Source organism: Mustela erminea, chromosome 15 (assembly GCF_009829155.1).
Source record: "Mustela erminea isolate mMusErm1 chromosome 15, mMusErm1.Pri, whole genome shotgun sequence".
NCBI lineage: Eukaryota > Metazoa > Chordata > Mammalia > Carnivora > Mustelidae > Mustela > Mustela erminea.
In genome coordinates, this window is record NC_045628.1 from 70354936 (window position 1) to 70375737 (window position 20802).

Genomic DNA, 20802 nt, shown 5'->3' on the forward strand with positions numbered 1-20802 from the left:
AAATAATTTAAATTCAAGGACTTCAAAAGGGTAATTAAATTATACAAAATTAGTACAAATCAAGTAAAATAGTTTTATGACATTTTATAATAAAATATTGCTTAACTGAAGCTCAAAACACTTCTCTTTTAAGATATCAGACTTAGTGTAACTTAGAAGACTATTTTTATTTCACTGAAGATTTTACATTTAACAACAAGATGGTAAAATGAGATAAGGCATATCATATGCTTAACATACTGCTTGGCATGTATGGATTTAATAAGTGTAAGCTGCTATCACTGTCATCATCATCATTAAAGGTTTCTATATATTTTTTTTAATTTTTTTTTAAATTTATTTGACAGACAGGGATCACAAGCAGGCAGAGAGGCAGGCAGAGAGAGGAGGAAGCAGGCTCCCCGCTGAGCAGAGAGCCTGACGCGGGGCTTGATCCCAGGACCCTGGGATCATGACCTGAGCCGAATGCAGAGGCCTCAACCCACCGAGCCACCCAGGCGCCCCAAAGGTTTCTATATATTTTAAACAGCAATGAACCTGGAAATGGGATCTCTAGCTTTTAGTCTCATTTCTCCAACTAAACTGCTTTGCAAACTTGGACAAGCCACTTAACTTCAGCCACAGTTGACTTATTATATTAAAGTAAACCCACATTTACTTCAATGGGGTTGGGAGAGAATATTAAAAACATAAAGTATGAAACCAAACCCAATCTATAAATGCCAATCCCTCCCCACAAGTAAAAAATTTTAAGATAACTGTAGAAATACATGTATTCCATCTTTAAACCAGCTGCAGGTTATATCTCTCAGAATATGAAGGTATTTGCTAAAGATAAATGTATCTAGACATTTACACTTCCATAAAATTTGCTATTAATCAATGTTTTCTTTACTTTCTTAAACTGAAAAAGGAATCACAATTACTGGAACTTATATTACCTAGACCCTAGAATAATTCCTTCTATAACTCATTTGTTTTATCCATGCAAATATGATATATGTGGTGGTCCATATAATTAATACTAACATATCACATATCCACTTTCTCTATATAAGATAAATATATTAATGTATGCTACTATTTTGGTTCAAAGTAGCCTAAGAAAAGGTCAACAATTCAAAATTAGTTACCATTTATAACACTGTATAATCAATTATTCCCAAAAACTCAAAAATAAATAGTTCACAATAACTTTTGCTAAAATCTTTTTTGTATACAAATCCATCTAACTGTCCTACATTCATTTTGATTTCCTGTAAACAGCTAGTCCTGAGTCCTCCAAGGGCAGCATTCCCTACCATAGCACCAGCTCACTGAGACTGGCTGGACCCTCCCTACCAACATCACTCTCCATATAGTGCTGGCCTTTGGGATGATTTCTAAGCAGCTTCACTTTGTTTAATAATGAAAAGGACTCTAGCTTTTTTGAATCTGAAGGCCTGAGTCCCACCTCTACTACTTAATACCTAGACAGTCTTATCTAACTACCTCACACACATTTCCTGCAGCCTTAGTATCCACATCTATAGAGTGGTATCCGAACAAGAAGTTATTCTGAGGACTAGTTAACACAGTACAATTTCACAAATGGATTTTAAACAGTTAAGAGCTGTTAACCTATAGGCTAATATTGTTTTCCAAAACAACAGATCACAAAATAGTTTTTAATCCCCTAACTTCCCCCTTTGGCTTGTTACTCAAGAAGTCTTCTAAATATTTAAGCTAATACTTCCAGAGGGAGGAATTATTTACTAGGATCACCAATCATGTCCTACTACATCTAAATGTAAAATTCAGCCATGTGAGGAAAGGAAGAGATAGAACTGATTCTAGGCAAAGAAACTTGTGTTACCTCCTATCTATTTCCTTCCCCAGTTTTCCATCTACCTTACTCAAAGTAGGTAATTAGGAAAAACTACCTCAGGCACTAATACAGACAATGCAGGATGCTGGAGAACAGACCTCCTGTGTTTCACCAGAAGAGCCTGATCTGTAAGTACCTATGATCCTTTCTCTGACAGGTTCATCAGGGTCAGGTACTCCAAACTAAAAGAGAACAGCTCAGTTTTATTTAGATCATTGTCTTTTTTCTATGATCAGATGATCCTCAGGCTCAAGATAAGAATAATGTTAATAATAGTAAGCCCTAAATAAACTGTGTACCAAAGGCTTTACATACACTATTTCATTTAATCTGCCCAACAGCCTTGAGGTAAATATCCCCTTTTACCCATAAGGAAATTGAGGCACATAAAGTTTTAACGGCTGTGTGATATCCCATAATATGGATGTAAAATAATTCATTTAACCTTTTCCTACTGTTGAACTTTTAGGTTGTTGCCAATTTTTTCTTATATCATAAAACTACATTTATCCCTCATACCTGTCCCCAGGTAATTCTTCCTCAGCCTAAAGAACTAAGAATTAATGACAAGAACATCTTTAAATCTCTTGATACATAGGGTTAAAATGTCATTCAGAGCAGCTGTTAACATTTTACATACCCTACAACATCATTTAAGACTACTTTATCCAGGCACCTCGGTGGCTCAGTGGGTCTTAAGTGTCTGCCTTCAGCTCAGGTCATGATCTTGGGGTCCTGGGATCCAGCTTTGGGGTCAGACTCCTTGCTCAGCAGGGAGTCTTCTTCTCCCTTTCCCTCTGCCCCTCCCCTGGCTCATGCTTACTCACTCGCACCCACTCTCTCTCAAATAAATAAATAATCTTTTAAAAATGATTATTTTAGCATGCCTAGGAAACAATGGTAATTTTTTAATCACTTGTTTTTCATTGTACATTATTATGTTATTAGTGAAAATAAATTTCTATATCAATGAGCAATATGTATTCTTGAAATATACCAAGTCCTTTGCCAAGTTAATATTTTTCTTAGGACTCGTCCTATAATACCTAATACTTAATATTAATACTAAATACTTAATACTTCTTTCTTGAAATATACCCAGTCCTTTGCCAAGTTAATATTTTTCTTAGGACTCGTCCTATAATACTTAATACCTAAGGTTTTGGGGATTTTTTGGGTTTTTTGTTTTTTTTATTTAGAATACTGGTCAGGAGTCAGTGGGGTGCAACTCAAACTGGCTCAAGCAAAACAGGAAATTTATTAGCTTAATGCATTGAAAGGTCAGGGGATACAACTGACCTGAACGGTTCCAAAGATGTTGTTGGTAATCTATCTCCTCATTCTAGGTGCCTCTGTGATAGGTCCATTCTCAAGCATACCCTGATTCATGGTGACAGACTGCCAGTCAAATACAAACTTATATTCTAACATTTTGTCAACACTAACGGTCAATATCTTTCTCTGACAGAATTAAAGAAGTTACCAAGCTATTCAGATGTGCAGCTAGAATTTTAACCAAAAGTTTTATTGATGAGCCAGGTCCAGTTTCTGCTTCTGATTCAGGAAAGCAGAAAGGAATCCACAGAAACCCCAAACCATATAAACAAAGAATCAAGAAGGGATGACTCCCGAGGAGTCTCAAAAAATCTAGAACTGTTAGCAGCAGAAAAAATGGATGTTATACAGCCAAAATGTCAGAAAATTGTAACATTCTAGCCCTTGGCTGCCCATAAGGTATGTATACATAATTTTCCATGTATATATTCATTTCTCCATATATACATAATTCTTTAATACCCATGTTTAACAATGTTACTACTGGACACCTGGGTGGCTCAGTTGTTAGGTGTCTGCCGTAGGCTTGGGCTGTGATCCCAGGGTCCTATGGAGCCCCACACCCTGCTCAGCAGGAAGACTGCTTCTCCCTCTCCCAATCCCCCTGCTTATGTTACCTCTCTTACTGTGTCTGTCAAATAAATAAATAAAATCTTGGGACGCCTGGGTGGCTCAGTTGGTTGGGCAGCTGCCTTCAGCTCAGGTCATGATCCCAGCATCCTGGGATCGAGTCCCACATCGGGCTCCTTGCTCGGCAGGGAGCCTGCTTCTCCCTCTGCCTCTGCCTGCCATTCTGTCTGCCTGTGCTCGCTCTCTCCCCCTCTCTCTCTCTGATAAATAAATAAAATCTTAAAATATATAAATAAATAAAATCTTTAGAAGAAAAAGATGTTACTACCATAGCCACAATAGGAAACATACTCATCACCTCATGGAGGTGTGGGGTGAGCAGGGAGTGAGGAAGAGACAAAGACAATGTCAAGTTAATGCATCAAGCTACAAGTCTAATAAAACTTTATGTTATGAATTGGTCAAGTCCAAATGTGCATTCTTTTTGGTGGTACCTCATTATCTGACAACATGTAGTTATACAATAAATTTAACTACCTCCCTGATACTTAATATAGGATGGTAAAGAACATAAATAATAATTTGCACTTAGAAGAGTGGCAAAGGTAAACCATGGTCACTAATTTGAAGCACACATGGTACACTACTGGTTAGAGTAGCAAGAATTTCTTATCCTGGCAATGCAGTTGCTTGTTCAACCAATTCAGATGTACTCATTCCTACTAACTCAGAAGACCTCACTTGTCTGCTCACCTTCATAGCTTAGATTTTCCATCCAGCAGCTATGCTGCTTTAGCAGCCAACTTCCTCTTACTAAAGCTCAGAACTGCCTTAGAAGGAAAGGAAAACAGATCTTTGTTTCCCAGACTTGAAGTTATTCTTGAAGTCTTTTTTTTTTTTTAAGATTTTATTTATTTATTTGAGAGAGAGAGAGATTGAGAGAGACAGCATGAGAGAGGAGAAGGTCAGAGGGAGAAGCAGACTCCCCATGGAGCTGGGAGCTCAAGGCGGGACTCGATCCTAGGACTCTAGGATCATGACCTGAGCCGAAGGCAGTCATTTAACCAACTGAGCCGCCCACGTGCCCTTCTCAAAGTAGTTTTCTCAAACCTAACAAATTTTTGGTCAATTACCTTCAGTCAACTGGTTGAATTAGCATCAGAGCCAGAAATCTTGTCAAGATATAGCTTAATCCAGATTTCCATCTTTTCAATATCCTAACAACATTCAGTCTCCCAGTATTTTCTTTCCTGTCTTTCAACCATGCCAGCTTGCACCAAAGCTAGCTGCCCTCCTCTAAAACATTATCAAAGGCCACAAAAAAGTGACCAAAAACTAAAGTATCCCCCTAAAGTTACCAACTCAGTAATTCCATGGGCAAAGATACCCAGGTGACAATTTAAAGCAGCTGTTCTGTAATTCCTTAAAAGGAATTGCTAGGGGAAAGCAAAGTCCTCATTGCCTTCTACTCCATTTCGACATTTAAAGTCTATTCCTTACAACATACCATTTCCATTTACTAAAGTCTATGCTAGGAAGGATTCTTTCCATTAACAAGTGACAGAGCCCCAATTTAAAATGACTTGAAGCTAACAACAATAATAAACTTTAAAAGAGAATTTAATGGCTAGAAAATAATCTCCATAGGCACAGACAAAGCCAGAGGTTCAAGCAGAATCAAGAATGTATTTCTCTCTCTCTTGGGGCACCTGAGTGGCTGTCAGTTAAGCATCCACTCTTGATTTCAGCTCAGGTCATGATCTCGAGGTCCTAGGATTGAGCCCAGCTTGGAGCCCACCATTGGGCTCCATGCTCAGCAGGAAGTCTGTTCCAGGTTCTCCTTGTCCCTCTGCCCCTTCCCCTGCTCATGCACATGCGCAAACACTCATGCACAAACATTCTCTCAAATAAATGTTTTGTTTTGTTTTTTTAAAAAGGACATATTTCTCTCTCTCCCTATACTAAGTCAAATTCTAATACAGGCTCCCACAACTATAGGATGATACCAATTTAGCATCCCCAAAAGAATGAGTTTCAGCACAAGTCCTATGACTGACCCTATGACTCCCCTTGAGTTAAATGTTCAACCCTGAGCCAATCACAGTGATTCTGGCCATGCCTGGGTTAGATACCCAGCCCACCTAAACCAGCTGAACTAAAAATGGCAGGTAAGTGCTTCCTCAAAGGCAACTACAGTGCCCTTATCAAAAAGGGAAATGTATGCCAGAGAGACAAAAACAAAAGATGTCCACTATTCCTGGCAATATGACATACTGCAAAAACACTTTAATTTTTTTTAAGATTTTATTTACTTATTTGTCAGAGAAAGAGAGAGAGAGAGAGAGAGTGCACATGAGCACAGGCACAAGCAGGGGGAGGGGCAGTCAGAGGGAGAAGCAGGCTACCCACTGAGCAAGGAGCCTGATACAGGACTTGATTCCAGGACACTGGGATCATGATCTGAGCCAAAGGCAGACAGACACTTAACTGACTGAGCCACCCAGGTGTCCCAATAACTTTTTAATTTCTATTCAAAGCATTATATGTATTCTTTGCTAATAAGAACATAATCTTTGTCATGTGCTTATACATTTGATATATACATAGGTTTATTGAAACGAAAAGTTCTTATCAGATACTTACTTCTTCCGATGTGTCAGTTTAAAAATAACATTTACCTATATAGTAAGGTCTACATAATGCATACATATTTAACACACATTTCTAGTTACGAAACTAGGCAATACATTAAATGAGTCTCGTTTATTTCAGGATCTTGGGTCTGGACGTTACTGTTGACTGTTGAGAAACTGGTCTTCTACTGCCTAATAATAGGGTCCTTCCTACTCAAAATGCATTTAACTTACCCAAGAGCCAAAACATAAAAGATAAATATGTATCTTCAACTTATGATGTTATGTTCTGATAAACCCATTGTAAGTTGAAAATATCAAAAGTCAAAAATGCATTTAATACATCTAACATTCTGAACATCATTGCTTGGCCTAGCCCACCTTAAACATTTTCAGAACACTTACAGTAGCCTACAATTGGGTAGGCTAACATAAAGGTAACATAAAGCCTATTTTATAATAAAGTGTTGAATTATCTCCTGTAATTTATTGAATACTACACACTGAAAGTAGAGAAAAACAGAATGGTTGCATGGGTACAGAATGGCTGAGTATATCAGTTGTCCACCCTCATGATCCAGTGGCTAATAGGGAGGTGACTTGCTGCCTAGCATCACGAGAGAGTATCATACTACATATCACTAACCGAGGAAAAGGTCAAATTCTAAGTATGGTTTTTAATGAGTGTGTTTTAGTTTTGGACCATTGTAAAGTCTAAAAATTACTGAGCCATCAGTTAAGTCAAGGACCATCTGTATGCATAAAACAGCCTCCTGCCCTTGTGGAGTTCACAGCATAGGAGGGGTAACACACATAAATAACAACAGTAGAAAAATAAATAAATAAAAATATTTGAGAGTGGTAGGTGTATCTCTGGAGAAGGAGATACTGGTTCCCCCACCACCCAAAAGTAGAGTGTTCTGTGAAACCTTTCAAAAGCCGAAATGCATAAAATGAAGAGTATCTCCCACTCTCCTTAAGTTGGCAATATGCTACTTCACTTTTACAAAAGACCTATTTCTAAATAAAATCTTTAAAAAAAAAAAAAAAAAGGGTTGTACTCTTAACTGACTGAGCCACCCAGGTGCCCCTCTTGTGGCTCAGTGGGTTAAAGGCTCTGCTTTCGGCTCAGGTCATGGTCTCAGGGTCCTGGGATCGAGCCCCGCATCGGGCTCTCTGCTCGGCGGGGAGCCTGCTTCCTCCCTCTCTCTCTGCCTGCCTCTCTGCCTACTTCTGATCTCTGTCTGTCAAATAAATCAATAAAATCTTTAAAAAAAAAAAAAGACAAAAGACCTACTACTGGTACAGTAATGGTTTTTTTTGTAAAAGCAAAAATCTTCTTCAGATTTTTTTTGGTTAACAAAAACAGGTATTAACATAGGTCTTTCTGGGGCGCCTGGGTGGCTCAGTGGGTTAAGCCGCTGCCTTTGGCTCAGGTCATGATCTCAGGGGCCTGGGATCGAGTCCCGCATCGGACTCTCTGCTCAGCGGGAGGCCTACTTCCTCCTCTTTCTCTCTGCCTGCCTCTCTGACTACTTGTAATCTCTCTCTGTCAAATAAATAAATAAAATCTTTAAAAAAAAAAAACATAGGTCTTTCAGAAAAGTGAAATGGCAAAACATCAACTTTTGGAAAGCAGGGGATACCTGTATGCTGACAATGCATGAAATATGAAAAGTTCAGGCAAAAAATTAGAAGCCTATAAAACTGATGCAAAATAATATTTAAATAAACAGTCAAAAATGTGGATGATTCAATTTTAGGATACAGTAGCACATCAGTGATCCAAAATGGAGGGCGGGGGGATAAGACAAATAGCTCCTTTTGTCATATAATCTTTTCCCCAAAAGTTTCCATTTAAAGACCTACTGCATCTTTAAATGTACAAAGAAATTTTAAACCTAACTTTTTTTATTCCAATTGAATAAATTCCAATGAATTTCTCTATACTGTGTTTGGGGAAAGCATAGCGAAGACAGAACCTTGAGATACATTTATTCAACAGCATAGTATTTGCCAAAAACTGACTAGCAATATACAAAATACTTATTTAAAATTAATATGCCTTGATCATAATCTGGCTATAGAGTATTTGCACTTTGCTCTTTTTTTATTCAACTATAATTAACATACAGTGTTACATCAGTATAATGATTCAACAATTCTATACATTTCTCAGGGCTTATCCATACTGCTTTGGTGTCATTCCATGACTAAATGAATCTTTCTGTGGAAAATCTCAGAACTCTTGATGGTGTAACTTCCAATGCTTACAAATGGATTCTTAATTTAACTTGCAATACTCAATAGCAAAAATAAAATAATTCAAGTTAATATGAAATGACTTACATGCCAATGTAAACTAAAATGCAGGAAATTCTCTTTTAATATAGGTAAATGTAATTTTGTTAATATTACGAACGTCCATGATTCCAAGATGCAACTACATATTTTTAAAATAAATTTAGTTCAAATGCAGAATATACCTTTTGTTTGTGAAATTCTATGTATCTTTAAAGGGAAAATGATTCTGATTTTCAAACTACAAAGGAAAAAATTCTAAGAAAAGCTACTGTCCCATTCAATCACAAGAGAATCACTTAAAAATTCCCTATTAACAAAAATACTATAATTCATATGCAAGAGAAGAGAGGAACTTTGCCCACAAAATCCAGGGTAAGTATCTTATATTGTTTTCAATATAATATGCCATTCACATGTAAAAAAATGAAATTATCAGAGGAAGTTTTTTTTTTACAAGATACACTGATATAGCACTGTAATTTGGGGAAAAAAATTTTTAATCAAATGCTATAGAATTATACTACCTAAGACAACTATTCAAACCTGAATTCTTCCACTAAGTAAATATCAATCCTCTATTTTATCTTTTCTAAAACTATGTTTATATTAAAATCTTTGATAAAAAGAAACTTTCATTTATAAACAAAGAACACATGATATTTACATAGCATTTACTTCAAGGAAAGAAAAACCTTATACAAACATATGTTAAAGGTGTTTACAAAAGAAGCACTCGATTAAGCAGTATGCCTGTTTTATAACTGAAACAGGCAACCAAATTCCTTATCTAGAGTTAGGACTCTCTTGTACTGCTACATTAAATAATTCTTCCTAAAGTCAAAGTTTGTTGATGATCAGCTTCTTTCACAGCTACACTGCAAAATTCTTGACACTATAATATCATTGTAACATTATTTATAAATTAATTTACTCATCTTCCTGATTCTGTAAATATAAATATTGGGTGCTATATTTTAACATTTCAAGTTATCACTATCATTATACAAAATATATCCATCTACAATTGAAATTAATCACTTTATTTCTCTTTACATCTGTGATTCTTCGACAAATTCATAACCCACATGATTAATGGAAACAGCTCTACCTTGGCAAACAAAAGCAGAAAAATTACAGCTATGACTGTGTAGAAACCCTATATTTTACTGCATACTTAAACTTCACTCAGCAAAACTTTTAATTCTTTGGGCAAGGCAAGAGAAAAATAACACCTGAAAATCAAGTATTAGTATTCCCATTTTATCTAGAGATATAGAATGTACATGAAAAATAGATAAATATTTTGGCAAAAGTGACTGATTAAGACTGTTTAAGTAGAAACTGTTTTGTTTTGAAGTTTCATCAGTTTCCCTCCTTTCTTTTCTGTCATAAATGGCACTGTGATAGAGATTTCACTATTTCTACCTACTTTTTTAATTTAATATTTTAAATTAAGATTGAAAATTGAAAAAACTCACTTTAGAGATAATATTAGAAGCTTCTAACTTCTAACTAGTCACTAAGCTCCCTAAATGGATTTTACTGATTTACTTATTAAGTAAACAGAATTGTTTTGATAATTATTTTCTAAATGCCTATGATTTCCAAGTATTTTCAGAATCAGCTTAAGCATGACATTTTTTTCATGAGTATATTAGAAAGATAAAGCCCTAAACCTACAGCTCAAGAAATATTACCCTTCAAGTGATCAATTTGTATTCTAAAATCAATATAATTAACAACTTAATAGCAAATAGCTCCCTTTGTCATATATTCTCTTCCCCAAATGTTTCAAGAACTACTGCATCCTTTAAATATGTACAAAGAAATTTTAAACCTAACCTTTTTTATTCCAAAATCAATGAGTTACAAGGTCTTATGTGGATTTGGGATATAACATTTCAGTATTACCTTATTTCTGATTACTCCAATTAAGCTTAACAGTAAAGCTAATCTCTAACATAATGTTTGCATACTGAGACTTCACGCCAGATTTTTACTGCACTCTAAGAGAGTTAAATTTCTTTTCTATCTCAAAAGAAGTATTTCACTTCCTTTCTTAACCTAACTGTATATGTATAGAACCCCATCTGTTAAGAACTGATCTGGCATACATCACTACTGCTGCAGAGTCCAAACTGGTTACACATTCAAATCAGTTTCCAGCTTGTGAGAGCTCTATTGCCTCTTATCATGTTAAAATGTACTAAGCATACAAACACTTATTAAAATAACCTAATATCACATCACCTAAGGTTAAAAAATGGTATTGGTTAGGTAAAAACTGGGAAAAAAAACTTTATATGGGTTCTTTTAAATTTACAGAAATACAGTACCTGCTAACATACTAATATATTTTGAGATTTCATCTTGCTTGTTTTTTAAAAAGGCAAGTACTGATCTCCTATTTGCAGCTGGTTAAAAGAAACAATATTTCTGTCATTGTTTTGAAAAGAATTTGGTTATATCCAGGTGACATTCTCCCAAACTTACAATGACTTTTTTGGTGATTTATTTGACAGGTAGAGTAGAAAGAGGTGTATTCTATGTAAAAAGTAATAATATAACAAAGCAAACACATATTCTTTGACTTGACATACTAGCAAAAAAGGGGGAAAAAGCAGCTTTAACTTTTCTGTGAATTTAAAAGGTTCATAAGACCACAGACATTAATCCACGTCTCAGGGCACCACTGCTGTATTTGCAGCTTTCTTTCAGTTTTCCAATAGATGAAATAAAAATAATTGCTTGGCTGAAAAATCAGACTATAAAGGTGTTATAAAATCTCCTTGTAAACATATTTTTACATTTCTGTGACTCCACACCAAACACAAGTCAACTGATCCGCTCCTGATTTAAGCCTTGTCTTCCAAAACCCTACCTTAACAGTGTATCAAAGACTAGATATTGCAGAGGAAACTGCTTTAAAAGCTTTGCTGCAGCAAAACTGCATTTGCAAAACATTAAAAATGAACTACTCTTAATTATCCGCAATTTATGATTCTGCTTTCTTTATTTCTTCTCATTTCTTCCCCTGACATCTTGAACGCTTCTTAGCCTCTCTGTAGATAGCGCAAAACATTAAGTCATACACAGTTCTGCAGTAACTCTTTCTTATCATGAAAGAAACCAAAACCTACGGCTTCATTTAACACCTTGCCTTTAGTCTTTATCCACATGCCACGCTCTCGGAAGGCAACCATAGAAACCAACCTGTATGATTGGGTGCCCTCACATTTTAACACCTTGTGTGCATTTAAAAAAAAAAAAAAATGACTAAGAGGTCAGCATACCCAGGGCAATATTACAAAGAAAGAAGGCTGCCTAAAAAGAGATGGGGCGGGAAAGGGGGGGGGGGCATGCAAAATACAGCCACAACACTCTCCATCACAGCCTCTGAATATATTTAAAGGCAGATGCAAAACTGCATCATTTTCCTCATTTGAAAACATCACACCCCAGCTGCTCAAGTTAGAGCTAATGCGCTTCTCACATTTCGGTAGCACGGGGGAATTTAGGCTCCAGGGGCAAGGCTTTCATCCTCGGAGAGCGACACCACAGACAATTAAGAGTGTAGAAGAAAGAACCCCAGAGAAAAGGAGGCCTCCTCTCCCCCCTAACTAAACTCTCAAGTCAACCCAAAACCTGCACGGCAAGGAATAATTTCTGCTCATAGTCAGGAGAAGTGATAATAAGCGGTGTTAAGTTGGGCACCGCACTCAGGAGGCAGGAGAGGACCAGAGGAGAGCTGGGAGGTGGCGTGGCTAAGGCTGCGCGCAGGCAGGTCACCCGCTGGGCAATACCCGCCCGACGATCGGGGCTCCCAGGGACGCGCAGCGTGTGCGACCCTGGGGGTGGAGGTGGGTGGGAGCAAGAGGCTGGGGAGGCAAGCTATGGGGGGCTGGGAGGCAGATGGAGAGCACGCCTTTTCCCTTACCAGGTTGAGCACCGTCTCCACGATGTCCCTGTTGCTGACCTCTCCGACCTGTATGAGTCCAATCAACACTGCGAATTTCATCCGGATGTTGCGGATCGGCACCGAAGGGTTAATCATCCCCGCGGGCAGCACCACCGAGCCGGAGCCGGACGCCCCCCTCAGCTCTCCCATCCCACTGCCCCCGCTGCTGCCACCGCCGCTGCCCCCGCCGCCTCCGCCTCCTGCCCCGACGGCGATGAGCCCCACGGGCTGAGGCTCGAGCCCCGGGCCCGGGCCCGGCTTCTCGCTCGCCATTTGCCCCCCTCCTGGGTAGAAGGGAAGAGCAGAGGCGCTGCCTCCGCCGGTACCGTTATACCTGCCTCGGCCCCCGCCCCCCGGCCGTCGCCTCGGAGCCCCAGCATCCACCAGCGCCGCGGCGCCGGGCCCGCTCCCGCCTGCGCGTCAGCCCGGCCCGCTCCGGCGCCCTCCCCGGCGGAGGCGGTGGGTTATTCCCAGGCTTATTCCCGGCGGTGGCTGCGCCGCTAACCGCTGCCCGGCGAGCGGCAGTGCCCGCCCAGCAGCTATACCGCTGTCGCCGCCGCTACCGCTGCCTCCTCTCTCTCCCCCTCCCGGTCCGTCCGGCCCGGCCCGCCCCCCGCGGAGATGCGGCCGCCGCTCCGAAAAGCCCTGAGGGGCGAGCAGCTGGCCACGACGCTGGCCGGTGCTGAAGCTCAGGCTGTGGCCGACGCTACTGACGCTGCTGCTACTGCTGCTACGGGCGCCACTGTTGTTGTGAAGCCCCGACGCCGCCGCTCACTCCGCCATGTTGCCGCCCCCTGCCTGCGGTAGCGGCCACTGCGCCTGCGCAGAGTCTCCGGGGGTGGAGCCCTTGGTGCACCCCCTCTTTTGCCCTGCCCTCCTTCTCTTTTCCACCCACCCACCCCGACACCCCTCGTCCCTCCCCCAACCACCCTGAGCGGATAGACAGGTGAGCAGGTGCATGGGGACCAATGCCAGACCCTGGGGCAAGCTGGTAGAGGCGGGACAGGTAGTGGCTTCCTTGTACTTTTTCCCTAGAGGGTGGATTCTCCCTGTAGGGAAGGACACAGTGAGTGTGTGTCTTGCCTTCGCTGCCTCCTCCTCCTTCCTTCAATATCCTTTTGCTAAGAGGAGGTTCATCATCTTCGTCTTCATCATTGCATCTAGCAGCTGCCACTGCCAGTGCCACGTGCCTTGTAAGGTAGGGGAGTGGCAGACGACCTCTTTCTGCCCCTCTTCGTCCTTCCTCGCAGTACTACCCGCCTAGCGCCCCCCATCCCCCAATTTCCCAAATAAAAAGTGGCTGGCAAAGCAGAAACAAACGCACCACGGGGAAAGATCTTGCATTGTCGGGGAAGGCTACAGATGGAGTGTAATGGGTCTTTTTCTACAGCTATGAAAGAGGCTGACACCTGCACACACAGGCACGACTTAAAATAGAACTTGTCAAACAGTGATCCGCTCTGGATGGAGCTCTGAACAACAAACAGCTCTTGAACTCACCTATCAGCCTAAAAAGGCTGCACTGAGTGACACTATATGGTCGTTTGGTGGGAGCTACATATCCCATATTTCAGAAATCTCTTGAGATCTTCAGGTATGATGCCAACTAATGATGCCTCCCTTTTCCTTAGTCATGTACAGTTCAGAGGTTTTTGAAAGTATCTAAAAATACAGGTAATCCTCATCACCAGTCTTAATGTGCAAAACAAAGTAGATTACTATACCTGTATAAATATAAATATAAAACAAAAATATTATTGCTTAAGAAAATTAAACTGTATACAGTAATCTTGCTGCTAGTCCTGAATTAAAACTAAACAGGCATGACTGCTGTTTTCTCCTTTGAAATGAAGGATTAATTTTCTTTAATATTTCATGAAGTATGCCCTTTTCAATAAAGATATATTACAAGCCACCAGAAATAGTTGGTATCTGGAGGTATGTTCAAGTCATTCTAATTGTCATCTCAAATAAACAGAGTCAATATACAAATCTATCATAACCCAGTTATTACTCATATTTAACTGGGCCAACTAGTCAAGTTAACTTTCAGGATATTGGAACATGGTAAAATTCTAAGGTACTATAGGTTATGTATAACAAAGCTCCTCAAAACCAGCACTTACAATTAGTTTTTAGTTGTTTTAAATTTGCGCTGAATTGGTTGAATTAGCAAATTGAGTTGAATTATTAGCAAAAAAAAAATCTTTTTGAAAGAAGTGGTAATTGGTATGTCCATTTATATTAAATAGCAATTGAATTATAAAATGCTTAAATGATTGAAACTATGAAAAACTTGCAAAACCAGTAACTTTTAATAGTGTGACTTAGATAAGCTATAATTTAAAAACCCTGCAACATATATAACTGCCTATAGAGTCTTTTATTTATAGTGTTATCTACTTTTATGAGCACAATTTTCATTTGTAAATCAAAAATGATATAACTTCAATATGTAAATCCAGACTGAAAGATCATCACACTAGCTTTTTTTTCACCCTGCTGTGTATAAAAAAATATGGCAGCAGGTTCTACCTCTTGCTATTTTTAGACTTCTTGCATGAGTGCTTTGAGAGACAGTGACAACCTGAACTTTCTATTTCCTTTCCAAATGAATAGCTTAACATCATCTTAATATTTTCATTTTAATTTTCTCTGTTTTGTTTCTTAAGCAGTATGTGTGTGCACTTTGGTTTTGTTTTTCTTATTCATTTTGTATTTGTTCATTTTCCTTTAGTGGAGACAGGGAGTGGGTTAAAAGGATATAACCTTTTCAAAGTAGGAAGACCCTACTTCTGTTGCATACTTAATTCAATATCAGAAATATTTAAAAGAGCTTACCAATTAAAAAATACTCTCCAGCATGCTGTCAGCTCCTTGAAGGCAGTATGGTAGTGTGGAAAATGCACAAGCATTGGAATAATTCTCAAAACTTACCACCTGCACAGTCTACTCAATTTATCAAGCTAGTCTCCTAGCTCCTAGAATACCTACCCCATAAGGAAGTGAGAATTCAATGAATCACTTGAACTCAGCTGCCAGCACATAGTAAATGTGGCCTTGTACCTTTAGTATACAGGCACAATATGTGTTGAATGACCTATAAACACATGTAAAACCAATTATAACCACATACAAGTCTTTATAATTACACAGTTATGTGTTTTCAATACTATCCCCAAAAGCATAAAGTTTAGAAAAGACAGCAGGTATGTTTCTTTTTAGCCTATAAAGCCTATTTCCCGGTAAATGTACAAATAGCTTAGTGTTTGCATTAACAATATTTTTGAAATAAAAGCAGTTACATAATAATAGAACCTACCTAAAATGTTCTTTTTTTAAACTCTCCAGATTAAAGCCATTGTATGTGGTGAATATTAATTTTGTGTACATTTTTACTTGAATAGATGCATACCTCTATTTTCAAAGGGCAGTTTTTCAAAGATAAGAAGCCCATGCATCTGAGTTCTAAGGAGCAATATTTTTTTAATTTTAATTCCAGTACAGTTAACACACAGTGTTAGATTAGTTTCAGGGGGTACAATATAGTGATTTGGTATTGCAAATAACATATCAAGAAGCAATATTGCATAGTGGTTGAGAATACATGCTTGGTATAGTAGAACCTGAGTTTGGATTCCAGTTTCTGAGCCACTTACCTGTGTAATCTTGGACAAATGACTTATCTTCAAAGCCATAGTTTATCCAACCCAAAGTAGAGATTCATAGGATTAAAGGATGAAAGGAACTAATACCTTTAAGGTATTAATGCAATAACAAGGGTCAGTAAATAATGTTTTCATTCATTGGCTGTGGGAAAACACAATGTTGTGGTTTTCTTTGTGTCTTCAGCTGCTAACATGGCTGGCTTATAATTTCCATTGAATAAAGGTGTTAAAAAAAAAAATGAATGAATGAAAACAGCAATTCTCCAGGCTAAATATCCCCATTCCCTTAACATATTCTTTAAAGAACAGGTTTCTAGCTATCCTCTAAACTTCATCTGAAAAGGTGTTCAGGTAAATAGGTTTGGACCAGTATAATATAGAAAGTAACTCTTAAACAAACCTCAACCTTTAGAAATATAATTCCTGTTAATGTAACCCCAGATCAATTCTGTTTAGTTTGGCTCTAGGTTTTACAGCAATGTGACACTAATGATTCATTTAATGCACCAATGATTCCTGTTTGGCATATTGTAGATTCCCAAATAATTTCAGTTCCCTTCCCCTCATTTTAAAATTCTTATCAAATGAAACACCAAGATTTTTGTTTCATTGTTATTGTTTTGTTTTGTTGTAGACATGCTGCTGCTAAGCAGCAACACTCACATATAGATTTTGAGATATAAAGTGCAGAATTGTATGTACATATTTAAATTTAATTTAATTCTATTTCTATCTTATTCCATTTTTCTGTTTAATTTTCCATGTAAATTTAATTTGCTGGGAATTTCTTAATCCTATTTTTATCATGCAAAAATTTGTCTTATTATTATATTATCTGCAAACTTTAGCACAAACCTTATATATCTTCATCCAAATATTTGATGAAACAGGATACAAACAGCTGTTTTGTCACTAGAAACATTCTGATTGAAATCAATTTACATTTTTCAAACTATAGACCTCAACCCATTAGTGAATAGTGAAATAGAATTAGAAGGTTGCAACCAGCAGTTTAGTGAAACAGAATGTAAAGTATCAAACAGAATGTAAAATATCTATTTTTTAAATTACATACACATAGATACACGTATATGCACATAGATATGTACATGTGTGCTCACTAGATAATCATGTAAAATGAGTCTTTGACTGTAAGTCATAACCAAAAGTTTGAAGATCACTGATTTAAGTTGTTTATAAGTACCTGTTTTATATAATCCTTCAACTATGAAATAGTTACCACCTTATGCTAACAACTAGCTCATGTTACTGTAACTTGTGCAGAAGAGTATCATAAGGGAACGTGACAACTGGCGAGCTGAAATCCAGATTCACTGTCTCTGTGTCTGGGAGAAATTTAAGTAAAAACTATAAAGAGATAGGAATTATTATCAGTTTTTCCAATAACTACATCATAAACAAGAAAATGTGTTTAATGTGATGACACGACTTACTGCTTCCTTTTCTAATGAACAGACCGTTCTGTAATCTTACTTGTAGATAATATTCAGCTACCTGCTGTGGTTTTTCAAGAATTTATCTCCTTTTTCTCCCCTTTGGCACTTTAATCCTCCAGCACTTCTCCAAGACTTCTTCAAGACCACTGAGAGTTGTTCAACATGATCTAGTTTTCAGATTCTGTCAGGACCAATGTATATAATTTGCCCTGCCTTGGGAACTTGAAATCATGTAGACTAGCTAAGTGCCTTTTTACAGTTTCTTCACCAAATTTTAATTTCAACTTTCCTCCAACTACTTATTTCTATCTTTTTCACCTGACTAGTTTTTGTCCTGAACAGAAAACACACACACAAAATAGAAATTCAATATTTGTTAACAAATTGGACCTGGATTTGGAATGGCTAAAATGTTGATGGTTACCAGCCAACAAATATTTGATGGCCTACTGTGTACAGGAAAGTAGACTAGCTGAAATAAATTGTTTTCCATGTAATTAGCAAGTCAAAACATTAAAAGTAACAAATGAGTGGTACAGAAATAATAGGTACTGTTGAATTTCAAAAGCACGCAAACATCATACTGCATACATATACCCTCAAATATCCACATAAACATATGTACGAATGCACACACATATACATGTTCACCATCAGATTGGTCAGACCTCTGTCCCTTCTTCCTTGGCAATATGCCCAGCATGTGTCTTGTTCTTTTTATCCTCAATGAGATCCTACTCACTTCCTACGCTCTCCTTGTCTCCACATTCACTCTTCTTCAGTCCATCCTGTACATGGTAATTTTCCTAAAGCTCCACTTTGGTGCACAGAGTAGTGTGGTAAGAATTTTTAATATATTAATCACAATAACATCTATGTGCGTATGTGTCATCTGCTCAAAAAGTCACCCATAATTCGCTTTACCAAATAAAGGAAGCCCAGAGTCCTTATCTTACTTAGTACCAAAGGCTCTCCATACCTAAACTTACTTTCTAGTTTACCTCATTCTGTTCTGGACAGGAAACTTACAACAATAACTCTCAACATTTTTAAGTACAACTCTTTGTATCAAGAAAAAAAACTGTGGACTCCTGGACTCTTCCCGGAGAGATTTATTATTTGAATATCCATTGAGAAAAATATGGTATTAAAAAGATATATTTAATTCAATAATGCTATTTAAATAATTTCTGCTTTTTAAAAATCATAATAATTATATATATTTGAATACACACACACACACACACACACACACACACACACACACACTGTGTTATGGTTTGAATTGTGTCCTCCTCCCTCCGACAAAATATGTTCAAGTCCTGCCTGGGATCTGGGCATGTGACCTTGTTTGGAAGTAAGGCCTTTGTAGATCCTATCTAATTCACATGAGGATCTACTGGGATTAGGTAGGCCCTTAACCAAATATGACTGGTATTCTTATAAAAAAAGGGGAAGAGATACACAGCCAAACAGGCACACAGAAGGATGATGATGTGAAGACAGACACAGGAAAGAAGGCCATGAAAAGACAGAGGCAGAGATTGAAGTTATGCTACTCTGAGCCTAGGAAATCTGAGGACTGCTGGCAACCACCAGAAGCTAGGAAGAGACAATGAAGGACTTTTTTTTTTTTTTTTAATTGAAGTGTACTTGACATACTTTGTTATATCTGTTTCAGGTATACACAGAGCAATTTGACAATTTTATACATTACTCTGCTACCATAGAAAGTGTAGTCACCATCTTTCACCATACAACATTATTACAGTATTATTGACTATATTCTCTATGCTGTACTTTTCATCTCTGTGACTTACTTATTTTATAACTCGAAGTTTGAACCTCTTAATCCCCTTCACTTATTTCACCCATTTCCCCATCTACCTCCCATCTGGCAACCACAGTTTGTTTTCTGTATTTAAGTCTGTTGGTTTTGTTTGGTTGTTCCTTTGTTTTGTTTTTTAGAGTCCACATATAAGTAAAATCAAATGATAATTTGTCTTTCCCAGATATGGAAAACAGTATGGAGATTCCTTAAAAAATTAAAAATGGAAATGCTATATGATCTAGTTCTACTTCTGGGAATTTACTCAAAGAAAACAAAAACACATTCAAAAAGATATATGCACCCCTATGTTTATTGTGGAATTATTTACAAAGCCAGGATATGGAAGCAATACAAGCATCCATCAATAGATGAACAGATAAAGAAAGTATGATATCTGTCTGTCTATCTAATAGAATATTACTCTACTCTAAAAAATAAAGAAATCTTGCTATTTGTGACCACATGGATGGACCTAAAGGGTATTATGCTAAGTGAAGTAAGTCATAGACAAAAAGAGGCAATATTCTTTTCTAGAGCCTTCAGGAAAAGCATGACCAGGTTGATACCTTGATTTTGGACTTCTAGATTCCAGAACTGTGAGAGAATAAATTTCTGTTATTTTCAGCCACCTCTATGGTAACAAAAGTTACAGCAGCCCTATGAAACTAATATACATACATGTAACATAAATGTGTTTGGTGTTTGTCCATAAACAATATCTGGTGTATATAAGCCATATAAGTATTCATGGATCACTTTCTTAGGTCCCCAGGTTGGGAAACAATGCTTAGCCAAACTGAATCACTCTGTTTCCAATTAATAAATTGTGCTTTCCTATTTTGGTGACTTACTCGTGTCCTTCCTCCTATCTATAGCTCTGTCCTCCTCTCCCCTCCTATTGAAATTCCTTCCAGCTTAAATGCCACCTTCATGAATACATTTCAAAATACCACCTAGGTGAAAGTGACCTGAAATTGGTACCCATTTCTAGCATTTAAAAAAAAAAAAAAGATTCTGGCTTTTTTACTGTTGTTTTCAAGTAGCCTAGGTTGACAAATTTTCATTTAATAAATTAATAGTTTCTGTCTTCTGTGTCATTTTCCAAAGATAAGAAATTCACATGACAATATATATAGCCACCTATACTCCCTTTACTGAAAAAAAAAATTTTAAAGAACA

At 37.7% G+C, this 20802-nt stretch overlaps 1 protein-coding gene across 9 annotated transcripts in view; it reads right to left on the reverse strand.

Moving 5' to 3' along the window:
- The window catches only part of NBEA (neurobeachin), a 678194-nt gene extending 664722 nt beyond the window's left edge, over positions 1 to 13472 (reverse strand). For all 9 annotated transcript variants that reach the window (XM_032314437.1, XM_032314438.1, XM_032314436.1 and 6 more), the window contains exon 1: positions 12647 to 13472. In XM_032314437.1, the coding sequence (XP_032170328.1) occupies positions 12647 to 12940 (294 nt within the window). In that variant the 5' untranslated portion in view covers positions 12941 to 13472. The remainder of the gene's footprint in view (positions 1 to 12646) is intronic.
- Positions 13473 to 20802: the final 7330 nt, after the last annotated feature.